General features: G+C 48.5%; 1 protein-coding gene and 1 pseudogene across 2 annotated transcripts; one reads left to right on the forward strand and one right to left on the reverse strand.

Moving 5' to 3' along the window:
- Positions 1 to 1,393: 1,393 nt before the first annotated feature.
- Positions 1,394 to 9,417, reverse strand: Nrsn2 (neurensin 2). Of its 2 annotated transcripts, none has more exons than XM_075962501.1 (3): positions 9,303 to 9,417; positions 6,668 to 6,841; positions 1,394 to 2,586 (listed from the first exon to the last, which is right to left on the reverse strand). In XM_075962501.1, the coding sequence occupies exons 2-3, from the start codon at positions 6,830 to 6,832 to the stop codon at positions 2,164 to 2,166; spliced, it is 588 nt and encodes a 195-aa protein (XP_075818616.1). In that variant the 5' UTR covers positions 6,833 to 6,841; positions 9,303 to 9,417; the 3' UTR covers positions 1,394 to 2,163. The 2 variants fall into 2 exon arrangements, with proteins under 2 accessions (XP_075818616.1, XP_075818615.1); XM_075962500.1 differs by lacking the exon at positions 9,303 to 9,417 and adding an exon at positions 9,104 to 9,259.
- Positions 9,418 to 16,119: 6,702 nt separating this feature from the next.
- LOC142844401 (ATP synthase F(0) complex subunit C1, mitochondrial pseudogene) lies at positions 16,120 to 16,774 on the forward strand (annotated as a pseudogene).
- Positions 16,775 to 21,028: the final 4,254 nt, after the last annotated feature.

Here is a 21,028-nt window from a genome sequence, read left to right on the forward strand (position 1 = left end):
AATCCTGTAGCAGGCCAGGGCTATATAGCAAGACCTCATGTCAAGAGTGAACAAACACGGAGCTGGAGAGAGGGCCCGTGATTGAGAGTGCCAGACGGCCCTTGAAAAGAATCCAGGTTGGTTCCCAGCACCTCAGTCACCACAGCCATCCTAACTCCAGTCCCAGGTGACTCCGTGGCCTCTTCTGCCTCAGTGGGAACCAAGCACGCATGTGATGATCACACATATACAGGAAAAAACACTCAGACGTGTGAGATAAATAAATCTTTTTTAAAAATGTAAATAGATAAGACATTAGCAGGGCACCACGGTGTCTGCAAGCTCAAAGAGAACCCTTCTTTACTTTCTAGTTTCTGGCAGCGACAGGTGACTCTTGCCGTGTCTAGGACTGTAGGTGCATCGCTCCCGTCTGCCTCTGTGTCCAAATTCTCCTTTTCCATCAGGGACACGTGTTATCGGAATAGATAACCCTCCAACCCAGCATGGCCTACCTTTTAAATGATTGATTTTTACTGTGTGCAAATGCGTGTGCGTGCGTCCGTGCATGTGTGTGTGTGCATGTGCGTGCGTGTGCTGGTGTCTGCAGAGGTCAGAGGCATTGGATTCCCTTGAGCTAGAGTTACAGGCAGTTGTTCACTGCCTAATGTGCATGCTGAAAACAGCAGTGCTGGCTCTGAACGGCTGAGCCATCCTGCCAGCTCCCGTGATTTCAGCTTTACTTGATTACATCCGCGAAGACCCTGTTTCCAAATCAGGTACGGCTGGTCTGGGCGACATAAACTTTTGGAGACACTGTTCTGCCTGGTCACAACCCCACTAACAGTGCTTGACTGTGAACACGACCTTCTTTAGTGTCTCTCTAGGGACTCAGGTGACAGATAAGGCTCAGGAAATGTTTGGCAGCTGAATTCTGCTCCTCTGTAATGGGATGCAGTGTCGGGACTGGGTTGCGCAGAAGCCTGGCATCTATCGGGTTGCGGTTGGGGACTGGCTAGTGCGGCGGCTGGGAAGAAAAATGCATGTGACAAAGCTATTCTGGACTAGGGATCCTGATTGGGTAACCAGAGAGCCCCAGGGATGAGCCTGCCTCTCTCTTCCCCACGTGGGTATTAGTTTATCAAGTCTGGCTTTCCATGTGGATTCTGTGGATTGCATGGGGACCTGTAGTTATCAACTGATCTTCTCCCCCCCTCTGGGGACAAGATCTCGTATGCAGCCCTGATGAACAGGAACTCACTGTGTAGACCAGGTTTAATAACCTTTTTCTTAAAGGGTTGTCCTAGGGAGCAAATGAAAATCAAGAACTTAAGCATACAGTAATCTTGGCTAGGAACGTTTCTCTCTCTCGTTCCCCATACTCTAGTGATCTGGGAGAAAAGAGGCAAAGGCAGTGTTCATCTGAACTGTTTATTGAGGTGAGGCAAGATGGAGGAGGTGAGAAGCAGGGAGGGTACATCCCGCAGGGCGCAAAGGTGGTGGGGATTTGTCTGAACCCTCTTCCTGTCCCTAAAGGCCAGCTGGTCTGCCACAGGCTCCTCTGCTGTCCTGGAGCGCCCTCTACTGTCCCACAAGAGGAAATCTTTCTGGCCGGACAGTCCGTAGGAAGAAGGGGATGGGGCTTCCGGGAGGGCACACTTATTAGGAGGGTCAGAATCAGGCCCAGTGGGGCATTGCTGTTTAGGGGATAGACTTTGAGGGGCAAAGATGTCCCACTCTTCCTAATCCCTGAACTTTATATTTTTCATTACTTTTCTTTGTGAGTGTGGTGTGTGTGTGTGTGTGTGTGTGTGTGTGTGTGTGTGTGTGGCGGGGGGGGGGGGGGAGTCAAAGGACAACCAGAGGAAGCCAGGCCTCTTCCACCTTGTAGGTCCCAGATATGGAACTCAGGTTGTCAATCTTGCCAGGAAGGCCCTTCACTCACTGGCCATTTCACCAGCCTGGACGGGCGTTCTTAGTTGAGTTTACTCGTCTTGAGCAGATTTCACCAGCCTGGACGGGCGTTCTTAGTTGAGTTTACCCGTCTTGAGCAGACTGGAGCATAAGACTTACTGGGTGGTGGGAGGGGGCTATGAGGGTTCTGGAGAGCCTGGCACTACAGTGCGGAAGAAGGGTGATGGACGAGGAGGACCAGGGGGAAGTGTCTGCCTTCTCTAGCCTGCAGACTTAGGAGTCCTTTTGGGGCTGGCTGGTCTGTACAGAACACTGCCCCAAAGGACTGGTGGGGGTCAAGAACCAAGACTGATTGCTGACATCATGGAAGCCAGGGGACAGCTGCTCGGGCTCATCTCTGAAGACCTCCACAGGGCTGTCAGCTTCGGAGACCAAGGGCTCTGCCTTGATGTCCTGGTTCAGCCAACTGGAGGTGGCCAAGAAGAGGCAGACAGCCAGCAGGATCCCCGCTGTCCCGCACAGCGTCGCTCCTGCCACACGGCAGGTGATCAGAGCTTGGTTATAGTCGGCAATTGGATCATCCAAAGATGAGAACCGACTGACATTGACCAGCTCTAGTTTGGGGGGCACTGCATAGCCAGTGGTCAGGGCTGCCACACCGAGCAGGAGAAGCAGGGACGCCACGGACACGGTCACCTGAGGAGAGCAGACAACAGCAAGCATCCAGGCTCAGCCGGGGTCCAGGATCATAGGACCACGAAATGGGCATCACAGAACATCCTCACAGTATTTAACTGACAGCGCTGGGGGCAGAGACCAGGACTTTGAATATGTTAGGGGCAAGCACTCTGTCACTGAGCTACAGCTTCAACCCCTTTTGAATTTCAGTTTGAGGCCAGGTCATGACCAGAATAGCTGAGAACTGTCTATATAGCCCAAAATGGCCTGGAGCCGGTCTTCTAAGTCCTGGAATTGCAGGTGTATATGACCATATCCACTCTGGTAATGTTTTCCCTCAATGGCAAAGCCAACCTTGAGTTCCGTCCATCATTATCTGGGCCCCATATAATGTATGTGCATGTATGTGTGCATGTGTGTACGTGTGTGTGTGTGTACGTGTGTGTGTATTGTACAGAGGGGTTGCAATGGCACATGTAAAGGTGAGGGGTCAGTCTCTGGTATTGTTTCTTGGAGCTGTTTAGGTTTTGAAATAGGATCTCTCTCCAGGAAATGGAACTGGTTAATTAGGCTAGGCTCATTGGCCAGCAAGTCCCAGATATGCTCTTGTCTGTCTCTCCAGCAATAGGATTAGAATAATTTTTTAAAAAATATTTCTTTGAGACATGATCTCTCTAGGTAACTTTGTTTGTTCTGGGACTTGCTATATAGCCAAGGCTGGCTTCAAACTCATGAAGTTCCACCTGCCCTTTATTTTATTTTATTTTTAGGTTAAGATGTTATTTATTTATTTATTTAGGATTTCTGCCTCCTCCCCGCCACCGCCTCCCATTTCCCTCCCCCTCCCCAGATCAAGTCCCACTCCCTCATCAGCTCAAAGAGCAATCAGGGTTCCCTGACCTGTGGGAAGTCCAAGGACCGCCCACCTCCATCCAGGTTTAGTAAGGTGAGCATCCAAACTGCCTAGGCTCCCCCAAAGCCAGTACGTGCGGTACGATCAAAAACCCATTGCCATTGTTCTTGAGTTCTCAGTAGTCCTCATTGTCCGCTATGTTCAGCGAGTCCGGTTTTATCCCATGCTTTTTCAGACCCAGGCCAGCTGGCCTTGGTGAATTCCCGATAGAACATCCCCATTGTCTTAGTATATGGGTGTACCCCTCGCGATCCTGAGTTCCTTGCTCGTGCTCCCTCTCCTTCTGCTCCTGATTTGGACCTTGAGATTTCTGTCCGGTGCTCCAATTCCACCTGCCCTTTTAAGTGCTGAGATTAAAGTGCCATACCCAACTCTACCTGGCATTTTCACATGGGTACTGGGGATTCACCCACATCCTCATGTTTGCAGGGCAAGCACTTTACTGCCTGAGCTATATCCTCAGCTCTATTTGGTACCCATCTTACCCCATGATCCTTTCCACCCTCCATCTCTTTGCTAGGCTGATGCTCAGATATCCTCAAGTCTTATTTCAAGCCATCCCTCCTCTGAGATGTGTCTAGGACACTTCCAGTTTGGGCAGGTGTCTTTCTCTTTACACAGCCCAGGGCCAATTAGTCCTCCAGTGGAGCCACCTCTGAACACATTTGGACATGGAATTTGGTTCTTAAGTGAGTGACGTCTGCCTGTTTCACTGAACTGTACTATCTGAGAGCAAAGGTTGGGCACGTCTCTCAGCTATCAGGAGACTGAAGTAGAAAGATGGTGATTGTGAGGCCAGCCTGAGCTACAGAGTGAGTTCAAGGCTAGCCTAGGGGGACCCTGCCAGAAAATAAAAAGTAAACTGAGGACTTGTGGTGTGGCTCAGAGGTAGAACGTTTAAGTGCAGTCCCTCATCACACATATGCATGCATGCGCACACACGCACACACCCTCAACACCCTCACACACGCATACACACTCACACACCCTCACACACCCTCACACACCCTCACACGCACATGCACTCAAACCCTCACACACGGACACACTCACACCCTCACACAGGCATGCACACACACTCACACCCTCACACACAGGCATGCACACACACTCACACCCTCACACAGGCATGCACACACACTCACACCCTCACACACAGGCATGCACACACACTCACACCCTCACACACAGGCATGCACACACACTCACACCCTCACACACAGGCATGCACACACACTCACACCCTCACACACGGACACACTCACACCCTCACACACAGGCATGCACACACACTCACGCCCTCACACACATGCTCTCCTGCCTCTGCTGACTAAGTTCTGCCTGAAACACTTTGTTCAGGAAGTCTTCTCTGGTCATCCCAGGTTCCGAGGCCATTACCTGTCCTGGCATCTCTACACACCTGATCTGAGGCTGGTCTCTCTCCACAGGTTAGCACCTCTAATGGAAGGAAGCCCCTTGGGAGCAGAACGAGGAACCCTCTGCTTCAGTTTCTCTACAGTATCTAGTGTGATGAGCTGGGCCCATCGCAGGCACCGACTGACACCTTGGCTGTACGAACACCAGTTGTCTGTTTCTCGCATCTCTCCGCGGCCTGTCAGTGGTACCCCACAGTGGGGAACCGCGATGAGACGTACATGAGATGTCAGTGGTACCCCACAGTGGGGAAACGTGGTGAGACGTACATGAGATGTCAGTGGTACCCCACAGTGGGAAACCATGGTGAGACGTAGGTGAGATGTCAGTGGTACCCCACAGTGGGGAACCGTGGTGAGACGTAGGTGAGATCAACTCCACTTCCTGCCACTGGGTTTCCTCTCCAAAGCCATGGTAATCAGCACAGAGCTGGCAAGAGGCCCAAACAGTCAGACTTCTAGGAACAAAATGCTTTCATTCCTTCTTCATTTCAATCATTGGTTTATTAATTATTAATTAATCTATGTATTTCCAGTCAGGTCTCACTTGGTTGCCTAGGCTGGCGTATAACACATTATTTCTATCTCAGGCTGGCCTTGAACTTATGAGCCTTCTCCCTCAGCCTCCCAAGGTATGGGCACAGGTTTTTATTTTTTTATTTTTCGAGACAGGGTTTCTCCGTAGTTTTTTTTTTTGTTTTTTGTTTTTTTTTTTTTGCTTTTTTTTTGGTTCCTGTCCTGGAACTAGCTCTTGTAGACCAGGCTGGCCTCGAACTCACAGAGATCTGCCTGCCTCTGCCTCCCGAGTGCTGGGATTAAAGGCGTGCGCCACCACCGCCTGGCTGGCCACAGTTTTATTATGCATCCCAGGGAGGCCTTCAGTGAGTTTCTGGCTATTTTAGCTTGATCTATCTTTCTAGACAGATGTAGTTCAGGCTGCCTCAAATTTGTTATATAGCCAAGTGTGATTTTAAAACTCTAGTCCCCCTGCTCCTACCTTCCTAGGGCTAGGATCGAAGTTGGGCACCAGTACACCCAGTTCATACAGTGCTGGGGATCAAACCTAGGGCTTCACTGATGACCCGAGTCATCGAGGCCTGGAACCTACAGGGAAGGCTGTGAAGTTGCACTCTTGCCTCCGCATGCACACCTGCATTTGCACACAAAGCACTACACACACACACACACACACACACACACACACACACATACGTTCTGTCAAAGTGTTTAGATGTATTCAGTCTGCTTGTATGAGTGTGTACTTGACTATGTCTGTGCACCACACACGTGCATGGTGCCTGTGGAGATCAAAGAGAGCAGCTGGAGGTACTGATGGCTGTGAGTCACCATGTGGGGCCTCTGTAAGAACAGTCAGTGCTCTAACTGCGGGGCCATTTCTGCAGCCTCTGATAACAATGTCCAAGAGTCAGCACCATAGCCAGCATAGGAGGGGCACCACAAAAGAGCGTGAGGCTGGTGGGCTGTGTGGGCTGAGAACATGGGGAGCTGGAGGACTAAGAAAAAGCTGGCGAACTCCTCGGTCCTTTGCTGGATCCAGCGTTGCCAGAAGGTATCCAACCTCTGTTCTCTTCCAGAAAATGAGCTTTGTTATTGAAACCTATCTACACTGTATTTTCTGTCGCTTGAGCATGTCACTCCCGACCACCCCATCGTCTCTCTTCTACCCACACTCTGGGCCTCATCCAGTCCCCCGTCCTCCCCAAAGCCACAAGAGTCATTCCTTTGGCCTTACCTTCCAACATAATGGGGGCCAAGGGCTGTAGTTATACTGGACGAGGGGTCCTTCTGGGTTATCGCTTTCCCTGTAGAAGAGACCGGGGTAGGTTTCGATCCCATACCACGTACTTTCCTCCACACTGGTGCCATGGCTACAGACACACGAGCGACTGCAGCTCATCTTGGATCCCTGTGGGCACAAGTACAGTGACGGGGGTGAGGGGAAGATCAGCAGGAGTTGCCATGGCAACCCTCTCACCAGGAGAGGCCCATTCACCACTCCTCACTATCACTGGACAGCTCCCCTGGCAGTGCACCTAGCCGGTCGGTCAGCTTCCCCTGTTTTTCCCTAAGTCCTTCATGCAGCAGCCAGTGGTTTTCAGCCTTATGCCTGGCAGCCGTCTGTCCATCTGCCTGTTTTCTCCGCAGACCATCCAGCAGCTGGAATGTGGCTCTGGAACCAGAGAGCTGGGCTGAGACCCAGACCTACGCTTCCTTGATGTGACTTTAGCCATGTGTACTGACCTCTCTTTGTTTGCAAAATAGGGCTGATAATGACAACTGTTTCATTCAAGGGACTGATGTGATAATTTTGGTGTTTTCTTCTTAAAATTTCTTTATTAATACATAAAATAAATTTATTTATTCAGATGTGTGTGGTGTACATGTGCGTGCATGTGAACATGTGTGGAGGTCAGAGGAAGACTTGCAGGAGTCGGTTCCCCTTTTACCCTGTAATTCCTAGGACTTGAACTCTGGCCATTAGCTTGGCAACAACATGCATCTTTACCCCCCCGAACCATATGAACAGCCCCCATTACTGTGCTTTCTGCTATTATTTCCTTCCTCCCATGACTTTGAGAGAGAGGTCTTCATGTGCCCTGTCTTTCAGGACTCTTTCCAGGGTGATTTTCATAGATGATTCTTGTCCAGTGGGTGGGAGACCTCGGGCTGCATGGTCCTGAAAACCTAGGGCCGACTGTCACAGCATACAAGTCTCAAGGAATTCTGAGTCCACAGAAAGTGAGACTCAGGGCCCCCCAAGATTAAGGCCTCTCAGTCTTTTTGACTGTCAGATTTCCAGTAAAGACAATTTAGGAACCTACAAAAGGAAACTCAGATCCGGGTGATAGAAGGGACTTGTGTTCATCAAAGTGCTGGGAAGGCCTGGACTTTCTGCTTCTTCTTTCCCACCTCCCTCAGTTCCCCATGCAGCTTCAAACAAAATCAGTGCACTTGTTCTGAACAGTAAGGGGATCTAAGACCCTTTACAACCTCAATCAGTGTGACCCCAGGATCCCTTCATACACACACACACACACACACACACACACACACACACAGTACTTTTGGAGACCCCAGTGAGGCACAATGTGCATACGGGTGCTGACTGGATTGTGGCTCTCCACTCTCCCCACAATTCAAGGGAAGGAAGAAAATAAAGGAAGGAATAAAAAGCAAAAGCCAGAGAATGATAAGTGGTAGACGCCAAGGTGTAGCAAATGAGGTCTAGACAAGCAGACTGCGGGGACTCTGAGGAGAAGGTGGGGGCGGAGGCCTGACCAAAGCAGAGAACACCGGATGCGAGGATGGAGACGCTGGTGAGGAAAATGAATGGGGCTGGAGAACAGTAGGTGACTCAACCCAAGCGGAAAGTCGAGGCCCAGAAGGGGCGGGGAGGGACACAAGACAAGGGGCCAGAGTCAGCCCCTCCCCTGTATTTCACACTGGCACGGCTTCCAAAAGCAAAGGATCGGTTTTTCCTGCTGATACTAAAGAAGGAAGGTGACCTTGAGTGAGCCTCCCCCCCTCCCATCTTAGAGTGTGTGTGTGGGGGGGGGGGGCTGGGGAAAGGACAGAGAGCGACAGGATGCTGAAGAGCCCTGGGGTTGCCATGGAAACATCCAGGAGTGTGTTCCTAACCTGCAAAGGGAGAGACTTGATGAGAAGCGAGTGGGAAGAGGAAGAGGCTGCGTAGGTCGGGGCAAGGAGTTCTGTAGTGGCGGGGACGGGTCTCGAAGGAGACCCGTGGGTTGGAGGACGCCCTGAATCTGTCCTTAGGCACGCCCACCCCAGCGCGGCTGGAAAACCCTCCTTGGGAGGAGGCTACGGAGAAATCAGAAACACCAGCTCTGATCCCTGACCTGATCACCCTTTGGGGCGAAATAAACTGCGTACTTTCCCAGGGGGGAAACTGAGACACGGCGGAATGGGAATAGGTTGTTGGAGAGGGGCGGGGAACTCATCATTTGAAGCCTCTGCCTAGTCTATGAAACCTGGGGTGTCAAGGCCCACAGTGCCAAGGGGCTCTCTATCACCTCCACTTCCCCGGGCCAGACACAATTGTGGCCGGACACAATCATGAAGGGGAGTGGGGGTGGGGTAGCGCTCCTAGGAGCAGGGAAGCCAGCCGGGTAGGGGTAGAGCTACATGGAGCAGGGACTGAGCTCACCTCTGGGTCTGAATCTCCGGAGCCAGCAGAAGCTGTCGGAGCTGGAGCAGAGCAAAGCGAGTTTGCTGCGCGCAGGCGCAGCAATCCCGGGCGGGGGTGGAGTGGGATGGGAGGAGGTGATGGGGGGAGAGTTGCGGGGGAGGGGGTCCGAACCCAGAGGTCAGCTCTGCAGACTGTAGTCCTAGGCAGGTCCCCAAACCTTGTCCTTTCCCGCTTTCCCTTCTCTTCCTTCCGAGGGGCTCTATGTGTGCATCTTCTTGGGCATCTTCGGTGTGTTCAGACTCCTCAGCCACACTCCCATCATGCCTCAGGGCAGACTCCTCTCAAGGAAGACCAGTTTTCCCATGAGCCTCTGTCTCCCCACTGTTATCTTCAGACCCTTCTCGGGGTCTCTATTCCTCCAGGTGCCCCTAATCCATACAGAACACCAACATCCGGGCCCAAGAATGTAGCTTACATGAAACATACACAAACCATGGGTTCGACCCCAGTAATTTATAAAGCCAGCATGGTAGCACATGCCTGTGATCCCAGCACTCCAGGGGTGGAGGCAGGAGGATCAAAAGTTCAGGGGCATCCTTAGTTATATACCTAGTTATAGGCCAGCCTGGGCTACATGAGACTGTATCTTTAAAACCAGCAACAAACACTACCTGTTAAGCCAGCCTGAAGGTGCATATCAACAATGAAGGCGAGGGAGGAGAACCTCCAATATGGCTTATACAGCAAGACCCTGTCTCAAAACAAGAAAAGCTACGGATCTTGAGATCCTCTCAGGGCCTCTAATCTATGCACGGCCTTGGTCTCAGCAGCTGCCATCACTGAGCCCCATGTCTCACTGACATTTCCTGGGAAGTCCTTGCTGCCGCGAGAGTCTTCTAGTCTCACTTCCTGTTCCTATCAGAGCCCACCATCCTCACTTTTTGAGTGTCCACCCCAGACTAAGGATGAGTTGCTCTTACCTTGAGATGAGACTCAAGATGGGAAGGAGGAGGAAGGAGTCCACGACGCAGCCTCTATTATGCTCCATCCCTGTTTAGCTCCTGTGGCGGGCAGCGTTTGTCAGTGGCATCCCGTTAGGGAGTCGTCTTTTGATCGGCTTCGTGGCTTGTCATGTGCTTGCCCATTCGCTGTGTGGTTCTGAGAGAATCATCTCTCGGAGCCTCATTGGAGGCACAGGATGCCTTCGTATCTTGAGCATCTGTGGTGGCTGAATAAGAATGGCCCCTAAAGGCTCATATAAGCTTAGCTATTTGGAAGTGGCACTATCTGAAAAGGATTAGGAGGTGTGGCCTTAGTGGAGTAGGTTTTGCCTTGTTGAATAAAGTGTGACATTGGGGGTGGGCTTTGAGGTTTCAAAAGCCCATGCTAGACCCAATCTCTCTGCCTGCCTACCTGGGGATCAGTATATAAAGTCCTCAGTTCCTGCTCCAGCACCACGTGTTCCGCCATGCTCTGCACCACGAGGATAATGAACTAACCTCTGAAGCTGTAAGCAAGCCTCCAATTAAATGCCTTGCTTTTATGAGTTGCCATAGTCATGAGATCTCTTCACAACAATATAATAGTGACTAGGACAACATCTATTCTGACACTCCCTGTGCTGGAGGCTAGGGACATAGAGCTAAGTGAGCTATACGTGATTGTACTGTGTGTTTCTTTTTCCGTATCATATCCCCGAGCTGCCCCTAAGTGCTTTACTGGGTCAGTATTTACAAGCAGAGACTAATAATAGCCACAAACAAATGGTGCTCATTATGTGTGAAGAGCTTTGTATGCACTACAGTACTACTGTGTGTGTGTGTGTGTGTGCTTGTGCATGCGTGTGCACATGTGTTGGGGAGCACCCTCACTGGGAACACGAGGGAGGGAATTTAAGGATGTCTGATGTTATCATAGTGAGATAAATGAATTTCTGGAGGTCACGGCAAGATAGAGTACCAAATGCCCTCGGAAGTGGGGCCAACCTTGGGCCAGGATATGCATGATGCTTTATACTAAAAGTCAACTTGACAAGATCTTGTATCACCTTTGTATCTAGGCAAATCTCAGGTCTGTGAGGGATATCTAGATTAGGTTATTTGAGATGGAACACTCACTTCAAGTGTGGGCAGCACTAACCCATGGCCTGGGGTCCTGAATCGCACAAAGGAGAAAGCGAGCTCAATGCCACCATTCATTGCCCTCTGCTTCCCAGTGTTGTGTGACTTTTTTATTCTTTTGACCTTTTGGGGGTCCGCCACCCAGTTCCCAGATAAATCACACATGGAGGCTTATTCTTAGTTAGGAATGAATGGCCTTAATTTGACTTGTTTCTTGCCAGCTTTTTATTTATTTATTTATTTATTTATTTATTATGTATACAATATTCTCTCTGCATGTATGTCTGCAGGCCAGAAGAGGGCACCAGACCTCATTACAGATGGTTGTGAGCCACCATGTGGTTGCTGGGAATTGAACTCAGGACCTTTGGAAGAGCAGGCAATGCTCTTAACCACTGAGCCATCTCTCCAGCCCATTGCCAGCTTTTCTTAAATTATCCCAAATACCTTTTGCCTATGGGCTTTTTCTCTATTTCTGTATACCTTTTTTTTTCCTTCTTCTTCTTCTTTTCCATGGCTTGCTGTGTAGCTGGGTGGCTGGCCCCTGATGTCCTCCTCTCCTTGTTCTCTTGCTGTTCTTTCTTTCTATTTATTCTCTCTGTCTGCCCGCCCTGCCTATCCTTGCTCCTGCCTCGCTATTGGCCGATCAGTTTTTTATTAGACCATCAGGTGTTTTATATAGGCAGAAAAAAAATCACAGCTCTAGAATAAACAGGAGAAGAAATCCGGGAAGAGATGATAAGGATTGAGAAAAGGAGGAGAGGAGGACTCCAGGGCCCAGTCATGCAGCCGCCAAGCCAGTCATGAAATAAGAAGGAAAGAAAAGATATACAGAAATAGAGAAAGGTAAAAGCCCAGAGGCAAAAAGTAGATGGGATAATTTAAGAAAAACTTGCAAGAAATAAACCAAGCTAAGGCCGGGCACTCATAAAAAAAGACTAAGCTGTGTATTTATTTGGAAGCTGGGTGTGGGCTCCCCAAAGAGTAGAATTTTTTGTTTTCTTCTCTCTCTCTCTCTCTCTCTCTCTCTCTCTCTCTCTCTCTCTCTCTCTCTCTCTCTTTACAGCTACAGTAACCAATACAAAAGGAGTGTTCAATTGTCTTGTATCCTTTGTCTGCTATGGGAGGAAGGTGGGAGACTGAGAACTGAAACCAGGGGAGGGGACCCAGCTTTGACTCTTGGTTCTGCCACTTGTAGCTCATACAGTGTCACCAGTCTGAACATCACTCTGTCTCAGAGAGCTTGAGAGAGTGAAGGGAGCCATGCTTGCAGCTAGGTGTTCAGTGCTCTTGGGGCAGAGTTAGAATATAGTCAGTTATTACCATTGTTGTCCCTTGTTGTTCTGTTTGCTTGTTTTTAGAGATGGGTTCTCACTTGATAGTCCTGGAACTCCCTATGTAGACCAGGTCTGTCTGCAGCAGAGATCTGCTTACCTCTGCCTCCCAAATGATGGTATTCACCACTGTTGTGGATATTTAACTATGTAAAGGTGTGTTACATTTGTTTATGTTGCAGGTATTAATTCAACTATATAAAGAAGTATTGCATTTGCTTATGTGTTGGCGGAGGCTGTTCATTTGTTTCCGGCCTCTCAGAACCGAAATAATTATACAGAAACTGTATTATTTGCAATACTGTCTGGCCAGTAGCTTAAGCATATATCTAGCTAGCTTTTATATCCTAAACTAAGCATCTCCATTAATCAGTGCATCACCAGAGGTTGTGGCCTACTGGCCAAGTTTCAGCAGGCTCCAGTGGAGGCATCTGTCTCCTGTAGTGGCTACATGGCTTCCCACTGACTCTGCCTACTCTCTATCTTTTCCAGCCTGGCTATATTCTGTTAAGCCATTGGCCGAAAGCAGCTTCTTTATTAATTAACCAATAAAAGCAACACATATACAAAAGGACTTCCCACACCATTTATACTGCATTTGTTTAATTATGTAAAGATGTGTTTCTATTTTACCTTGCCTGCTTAAGGTACCTGATTGGCCTAATAAAAGCTGAATGGCCAATAGGTAGGCAGTAGAGGGATGGGCAGGATTGGTGGTCAGAAAGAATAGATGAAATGAGGAATCCAGGCTTGAGAGGAGGGAGGGAGAGAGAGAGAGAGAGAGAGAGAGAGAGAGAGAGAGAGAGAGAGAGAGAGAGAATATGAATGAGAGAAAGAGAGGGACATGCCTGGGATCAGTCAGGCAGTTATCAGTCAGTAAGACACAGAGAAAGACATACAGAAAGAAAGAAAGAAAGAAAGAAAGAAAGAAAGAAAGAAAGAAAGAAAGAAAGAAAGCCCAGAGGCAAAACACGGACAAAGAGAAACAGGTTAAAATAAGTTATAAGAGCTGGGGGGGGCGGGGGGGGGCTAGAGAGATGGCTCAGAGGTTAAGAGCATTGCTTGCTCTTCCAAAGGTCCTGAGTTCAATTCCCAGCAACCGCATGGTGGCTCACAACCATCTGTAATGGGGTCTGGCGCCCTCTTCTGGCCTGCAGACATACACAGTGGCAAACAGCACAGAAAACCTCCTTAAACAAGGTGGAAGGTGAGGACAGACACCTGAAAGGCCACACAAGTGCTATGGCACGGTACCTGCATGCAGCTGCACATGCACAATAATAAAATAATATAAAAAATCCAGGAAACAAAATGTTGTGGGGCCATAGAAATGTCTCCGAGGGTAAAAACACTTTCAACCAATTCTGATGACCTGAGTTTAATCCCTGGAACTCACGTGGTTGAAATAGGGAACAGACTCCTGCAAGTTGTCCTCTGACCTCAACATTCATGTTATAGTACATGTAAGTGTGTGCACATACACAGAGTCAATAAATAAAACGTGCAATTAATATATACCATACACAAAAGTGCACACCGGATTCTCTACTGTCCATGCCCAAAGACAGATTCTGATGGTGTCTCATCTACTCAGGGTAAACGGAAAAGTTTGGGCTGGTCTGAAGAATGCCCCCAGCTCTTTGTGCCTTTCCGTTTTCATGGGGAGAGCTTTTCCCTTCTTGTGTGACCCTTTTGGCTCCGTGAATGCTTTTGCTAGCACAATATGGCAGAAGTCATTAGTGCTATCTCTGAACTTGCATTCATAGGGGGCAGTTTCCTTCCTGCCCTCTCTTGGAATACTCATATGTGAGAAGCTTCCAGGTGTCTCTTTGTCTCTAGTCCCCATGCTAAGAAGTCTGGTCACATGGAGAGGCCTCATGTGGATGCCCCAGGTGACAGGCTAGACTCCTACCTCCCAGCTGGTATCAGCTGCTGCACTGGGCCGTACTTACCATGTGAGCAAATCATCTTAGATATCCCAGCCCTCATAAGATATCACGTGATCACAAGGACCATCCAACCAAATCCTGAAGACCCACAGAACTTGGCAGAGAGTAAAATGGGTTTGTCTCTAGCTACTGGGTTTGCTAGAGAGCAGTGGAAATATAAAGTCAGACAATCTTGGGGCTCATGCCTGTAACCCCAGCATCGAGGAAGCTAAGGCAGAAGTAGTTTAAGGGCAGACTAGGATCCAAAGTGAGACCCTATCTCAAGAAAAGAAAGAGAAAAAATAGGGGGCTAGAGAGATGGCTCAGTGGTTAAGAGTACTGGCTACTCTCCCAAGATCTTGAGTTCAATTCCCAGCAACCACATGGTGACTCACAACCATCTATAATGAGAAGGGTGCCCTCTTCTGGCCTGCAGGCATACACTGCATACTAAATAAATAAATAAATAAATCTTTTTTTAAAAAAAAGAAAAGAAAAGAAAAAAAGAGGGGGTTGGAGAGGTGGCTCAGCAGCTAAGAGTATTGTCTGCTCTTCCAGAGGTTCTGAGTTCAATTCCCAGCAACCACATGGTGGCTCACAACCACCTGTAATGAGATCTGGCGCCCTCTTCTGACTGGCAGGCATATATGGAGGCAGAATATTACATACATAATAAAGAAAGAAAGAGAAAAAATAAAATAAATACCAAGCCAATCAGGTCTGCAAGACCTTGAATTTGGGTTCCCTTACCTCTTGACCACATCTCTTTCAGGTCCTTCACTCAAATTGAACCCCAGCTACCCCAACTCCTCTCTGCTGCTTATATGAGCCAAGTACCCAGGCAAGTTCCTATCTCAGGTCTTCAGGCCATTGAACACATTTGTTTCTCTTCCTGTGTCTTCTCTTCAGGTATGTGCAAAGATGGTAGCTTGCTTTCCTTGAATCTCTGCTTATATACCACCTGAGCAAATGTTTTTATTTCTTTTAAAGCAATGTTGGAGAGCAAAAATGTCCTCATAAATGCTAAATAAGAACTCTGTCACTCAGTTCTGCCCCACCCTTAAAAGTTGATTTAAATCTTTGTGCAAGTCAATTTTGATGGCATAGGCCTATAATTCTGTCTACTAAGGAGATCCACCTGTCTTTGCCTCCTGAGTGCTGGAATTAAAGGCATGTGCCACCAGGCAAGCTGAAGTATTTAAAGAAAGAATAAGCCATGTAAGGATGGGAAATACAGGGCATCTGGTTTCTGTATGGTGCTTTGTTAACTTTGAATTTCTTTTTTTTTAAAATATTTATTTATTTATTTATTATGTATACAATATTCTGTGTATGCTTGCAGGCCAGAAGAGGGCACCAGACCTTATTACAAATGGTTGCTAGGAATTGAACTCAGGACCTTTGGAAGAGCAGCAATGCTCTTAACCTCTGAGCTATCTCTCCAGCCCCAACTTTGAACTTCTTAAATGCGATATACAAAAAATAATAGCCGCTGAGAAACACTGAATTATGGAAACTTCTAAATTAAATCAACCCGTATATTATAAGAATGTCTTCACTTCAGAGTGGAAGTCAAAAGTATGTTGCATTAGGAGAGAGGTTATGTCTCTGTTTCCACAGGAAACAAAAACTTATGATTCTCTTCAAAATTAATGAAGACCAGATTTCAGGGGAGACTTCTTGAAAATCTTGACTACAGACAGGAAAAAAAGAAACAGAAAGGAGTCAGTCACCTTGAGCAACGAGAGTGCCACGGGCCGAGCAGGGGCTGCAGGGGAGTGGAAGTGCAGACTGAAAAACACAGACCACCAAGGCACTGCTCGCTTGTTCCTCCAGTTCTGATCCGCTCCTGTGCCAGGGGTCTAATCAGGCCTGTGTCTGCCTCCGGCTTCAGCCGACCGGAGGCCCCTTCTAAAGGGCCTTCCTGCAGCAGCTCCCTCTCCAGGTGGCCGGCAGGGAATTCCAGACCAGTGTTGTTTCCCGGGACATTGACACAGCTGCCAAGTTTATTGGTGCTGGGGCTGCCACAGTTGGTGTGGCTGGATCCGGGGCTGGCATCGGAAGCATGTTTGGTAGCTTGATTATCTATTGGCTATGCCAGGAACCTGTCTCTCAAACAACAGCTCTTCTCCTATGCCATTCTGGGCTTTGCCCTGTCTGAGGCCATGGGGGCTCTTCTGTTTGATGGTCGCCTTCCTCATCCTCTTTGCCACTAGAGGCTCCATGGGGTCACCCAGCCGTCTCTGCTGCTTTGACTCCATGCCGTCCGTGTGCTGGAGGGCGCTAAGCTTTACTGTTAAACAATAACGTTTGAAAGAAAGAAAGAAAGAAAGAAAGAAAGAAAGAAAGAAAGAAAGAAAGAAAGAAAAAAAGAAAGGAACCAAGAAAAACTATAGACAGGTGACATATATGCCGATCCCTCGACATGGAACTAGCTTAGAAACTGAATAAGATGTGATAAATCTTGTTGGCTACAGAGTCCTCATGACTTATTATTACATGCCATCCTTTCATATGGCATGGATAGAGGTTTGGTTATACAGTCCAAGTAGACTAACAGAGTTGACAGATGCCTTTTACCTGCTCAAACATAAAACAAAAGGCTGGGCAGTGGTGGTACATACCTTTAATCTACTTGTGAGGCAGAGAAAGGTGGATCTCTATGAGTCTGAGGTCAGTCTGGTCTACAAAGTGAATTCAGGAGAGGCTCCAAAGCTACACAGAGAAACCCTGTCTCAAAAAATAAAAAAAAAGGAACATACTCTATATATGTTTTACTCTTGTTTAAGATATTTTTGTATATTGATACAAATTTAAGACTATTTTTGTTATACTGTATGTACGTGTCTTTTATTGTTAAAGGTACCTATGCACCTCATTTTAAAATATAATGTACAATTAAGAAATACAGGTTAGCAGTACATCATGCCATGGCATGAGAACACACACACATCATACATAAAACCACACGAACACACAAAATAAATGGTTTATACGCAGCACTCCATTGCACACATACAAAAGGAAACGGTTCGGCTGTTGGAGGCTGGATGTAGTGGTGTGTGCATGTAATCCCAGAATTAATGAAGAAGCTGAGGCAGAACAGAAAGGAAGTGAACTAAACAGTGAGGCCACCTTAAGCGGTGAACTCTCAAGGTGGATGACTTTGGGAGCTGTGTCACACAATGGCTGCTTTTAATGGCCCCAAGTTGTACTGAAAGAGGATTAAGACGGTAATTTTTTACTAAGTTTGTTAGTTATTGGTGCTTAAAAAATGACTCAAGGGTTCCCAGTTTTCTGTGAGCAGGAAGCAAATGGAAAAATCTTGCTCCTCATGATTGCTCTGGAGCTCACTGCCCTCCAGTGGCGCCTCAGCACTTGTCTCCTGCCCTGCAGTTATCAGCTTCCCTCAGCAGCGTAGGCTCAGCTCAGCCTATGAGGCATCCGGTGGTAGAATGAGACTGGGTGGCTGGAGATTTGGGGCTCTACCGTCTTTGGATTTCTTCACTTACCTTGATTGACATAATTGCCTCGTCTAAAATGGTGGCCCCTCTCTCTGCCCAGCCATATCAATTCTGTCTCCACCTCCCTAGTGCTGGGATTAAAGGTGTGAGCCACCACCTGTTTCTCTTTGAGACTGGATTAATCTGTTACTATCACCTTTGTCTATTCATTGTGTGTCCATCCACTGAAGAGCAAACTCCGTGAGGAAGGGGCTGTGACTTCCTCATTGATGAATCTTCCATCTTTAAGACAGGGCTTGGCGTAAGTGGGTGTCATGAGTTTGCTGCAACAGGGGACCGGAGAGATGGCTCCATGGTTAAGAGCTGTTGCTCTTCTTGCAGAGGACCAGAGTTCCCAGGACCCCATCAGCAGGGTTTCACTACTCCTTTAACTCCGGCTCCAAGGAATCTGATGCCCTCTTCTGGCCTCCATGGACAACACCGTGCACATACAAATACAGGTGCCCACAAGCCCACACCCACAAACTTATAAATAAAAATAAAATTAGCTTTTTTAATAATTTACTTTTATTTTATTTGCATTAGTATTTTGCCCCCATGTATGTCTGTGTGAGGGTGTCAGATCTTGACAGTTGTTAGCTGCCACGTGGGTGCTGAGAACTGTACCCAAGTCCTCTGGAAGAGCAGTCAGGGCTCTTAACCGCTGAGCCATCTCTCCAGCCCCCACTGGTTTTTCGAGACAGGGTTCCTCTGTGTAGTTTTGGAGCCTGTCCTGGCTGGCCTCGAACTCACAGAGATCCGCCTGCCTCTGCCTCCAGTACATGCCCTGGGATTACAGGCGTGTGCCATCACCATCTAGCTAAAATGTATCTTAATAATATAAAATTAAAATAAAAACTGTTACAGTCTGAGTAAGGTGGTCAGTTTACTCAAACACACAAGAGGGAAAGCCTAGCGAAGCAGGTCACAGGTAAGCATGATTTGACAAAAAAGCCAAAGTGGCCAGGTGGCTTTTTTAAGTGACAAGCAAATGCTGCACTGACCTCCATCCCAAGCCTCTTTCCATTCTGAGTTTGTTTTCTGTCTCTATAGAGACCCTTGGGTTCAGGTTTTCTGGAGCAGAAAGAAAAGAACTTGACATTTAGTTAAAAGGAGGCCAGAAACAACTGAGGGCCAGAAACCGGTTGCTTAGAAACCTCTGTGGATTGGGAAGAGGTGGGCATTCAGAGCTAGGCAACCTAGAAGGAGCTAGAAAGGCAGGTTTGCCAGCAAACACCTCTCCTGCCCTCTTACAGACTCCTAGAGGGCAGGGCTGGGTATACTCTTGGGAGACCTCTAGTCCAGCCGCCCCAGGGCACAGCTGGGGAAGCTCAAGTCTTCACCACCTTCAACAAGAGCAATAGCAAATATCATGGCTGTATACTGTCACCATGGAGTGGCCAGGGGTGGCTGAGGCAGTCTGGAAGTAGAGCTAGTGACTGAGAATGCATCTACCAGAGTGAAGGAGCCAACGCAACAAGGCCTTGAACTAAAGTCAAGTACCTGGGGACTGAACCCTGAGAGCAGCGGCCAAGTCTGGGAAGGTGTTCATCACTGAGCACTGTCTGCATTTTCCAAAGGCCCAGGGGTTCCAGAGACTGCAGCGTGGGAGACCTAGGGTAAAATCCAAACACCTCAAGGCCCTCCTGTCAGTCCACACTACACCCTGCAGCCAGTTTCTGGGTCGGCCACTCCTGCTAAGATCCTTCATTGCCACTATACGGTGATTCTGTGCCTGGCTCTGCCTCCCCTCCTATTCCAGTTACTGCTTTCACTTAGTGTGAAAAGACAGTTCACTACGCTGAATTCACATAGGGCATCGCAGAGTGGCTCACCCCAGTCTCATGACGGCTGAGATTCCAGCGCCTCTAACAGCTATCAGGAACACAAATGACCCTAGGCTGGACTGTCCCCAAGTTTCTGTTTGTACATCCGGTGTCAGGCCTCTATCATCAACTAAAGCACCTAGGCAAAGTCTCCTCCATGCTTTGTCACATGACAACCTCAGTACTGGTCTTCCGACAGGGAAGCTCAGTGACCTTACCCTGGGAACCCTGCAGCATCCCTCCTGCTACCTGCTGTTCCTCACAAGGGGACGGCAAAGGCCAGCCTGGGCCGAGGGGGAAGTTCAAGGGACAAGGTCTGAATTTGTAGCTATACTCTAAAACCACCATCTGCTGAAATTTCAGGTCACAAGGGTAAGGGAGCTGACGGTGCCCTACCGGGAACCTACCTTCCACTGAGCCATTTACTGTCATAAGTTCAAGCCTGGGTTTATGTCTTTCTCTTTAGATCCGAAAGGCCAGGGAAAACCACTTTTGGATATCTAAAAGGATATCTTAAGGATGAGCTTTAGCCAGGTGAGTGACTAAGACTCACCTGGCTAAAGCTCATCCTTAAGAAACGCTGGGGCTCAGGTCAGAGTTCAGTTGCTAGAGCACATGCCTAGTATAAATCAAGACTTGAGTTCAAGCCTCAACACCATGTAAACGCAGCACTCAGGAGGCCAGCCTGGGCTAGAGTGAGACTTTGTCACCAAAAAGCAAAATGGGAGCTAGGTGTGGTGGACAAATGTCTTTCATCTGAGCACTCTGGAAACACAGCGGCGGATCTGAGTTCAAGGCCAGCCTGATCTGTCTGTACGGTGAGCTGCAAGCCAGTGCAGAAGGGTGGGGATGGCTTAAACCGTCCCTGTGGGGCATGAGCCCAGAAATGCCATGGGCACTCCTTAGAGGTGAGTTCCAGTCTCACTGGACCTCTACCTACCCAGCCTGCCTTCTACTCCTCACTCACTAGATGGCACTAGAGTCCCTCTGTCTTCCCTGCTTCGGGGCATCCGAAATGGAAGCTGCCTCTCTTCTAAGGCTCCCAACACCTTCAGTGTGATGGAGTTCAGTTCTGCAGAGTGCAGAGGACCAGCCAAGTCTTCCAGCACACACCTGTCCAGACCGTGGCAAGGACACTCAGTTACAGAGCTCACTTCCTTTGTGCCTTTGCCCAGGTAGGACTGATAACAAGCTGCAGCCGCCCAGTGAGCAGGCTTAGAGAGGGACAGCCT

Source organism: Microtus pennsylvanicus, chromosome 2, assembly GCF_037038515.1.
Source record: "Microtus pennsylvanicus isolate mMicPen1 chromosome 2, mMicPen1.hap1, whole genome shotgun sequence".
NCBI lineage: Eukaryota > Metazoa > Chordata > Mammalia > Rodentia > Cricetidae > Microtus > Microtus pennsylvanicus.

Excerpts from the sequence above, each read along its gene's own strand:
- Nrsn2 (XM_075962501.1), bottom strand. The coding sequence starts at position 6,832 with ATGAGCTGCAGTCGCTCGTGTGTCTGTAGCCATGGCACCAGTGTGGAG. Across the intron at positions 2,587-6,667 it reads GGCCCCCATTATGTTGGAAG|GTGACCGTGTCCGTGGCGTC; the intron begins GTAAGGCCAAAG and ends TGCTCTCCTCAG.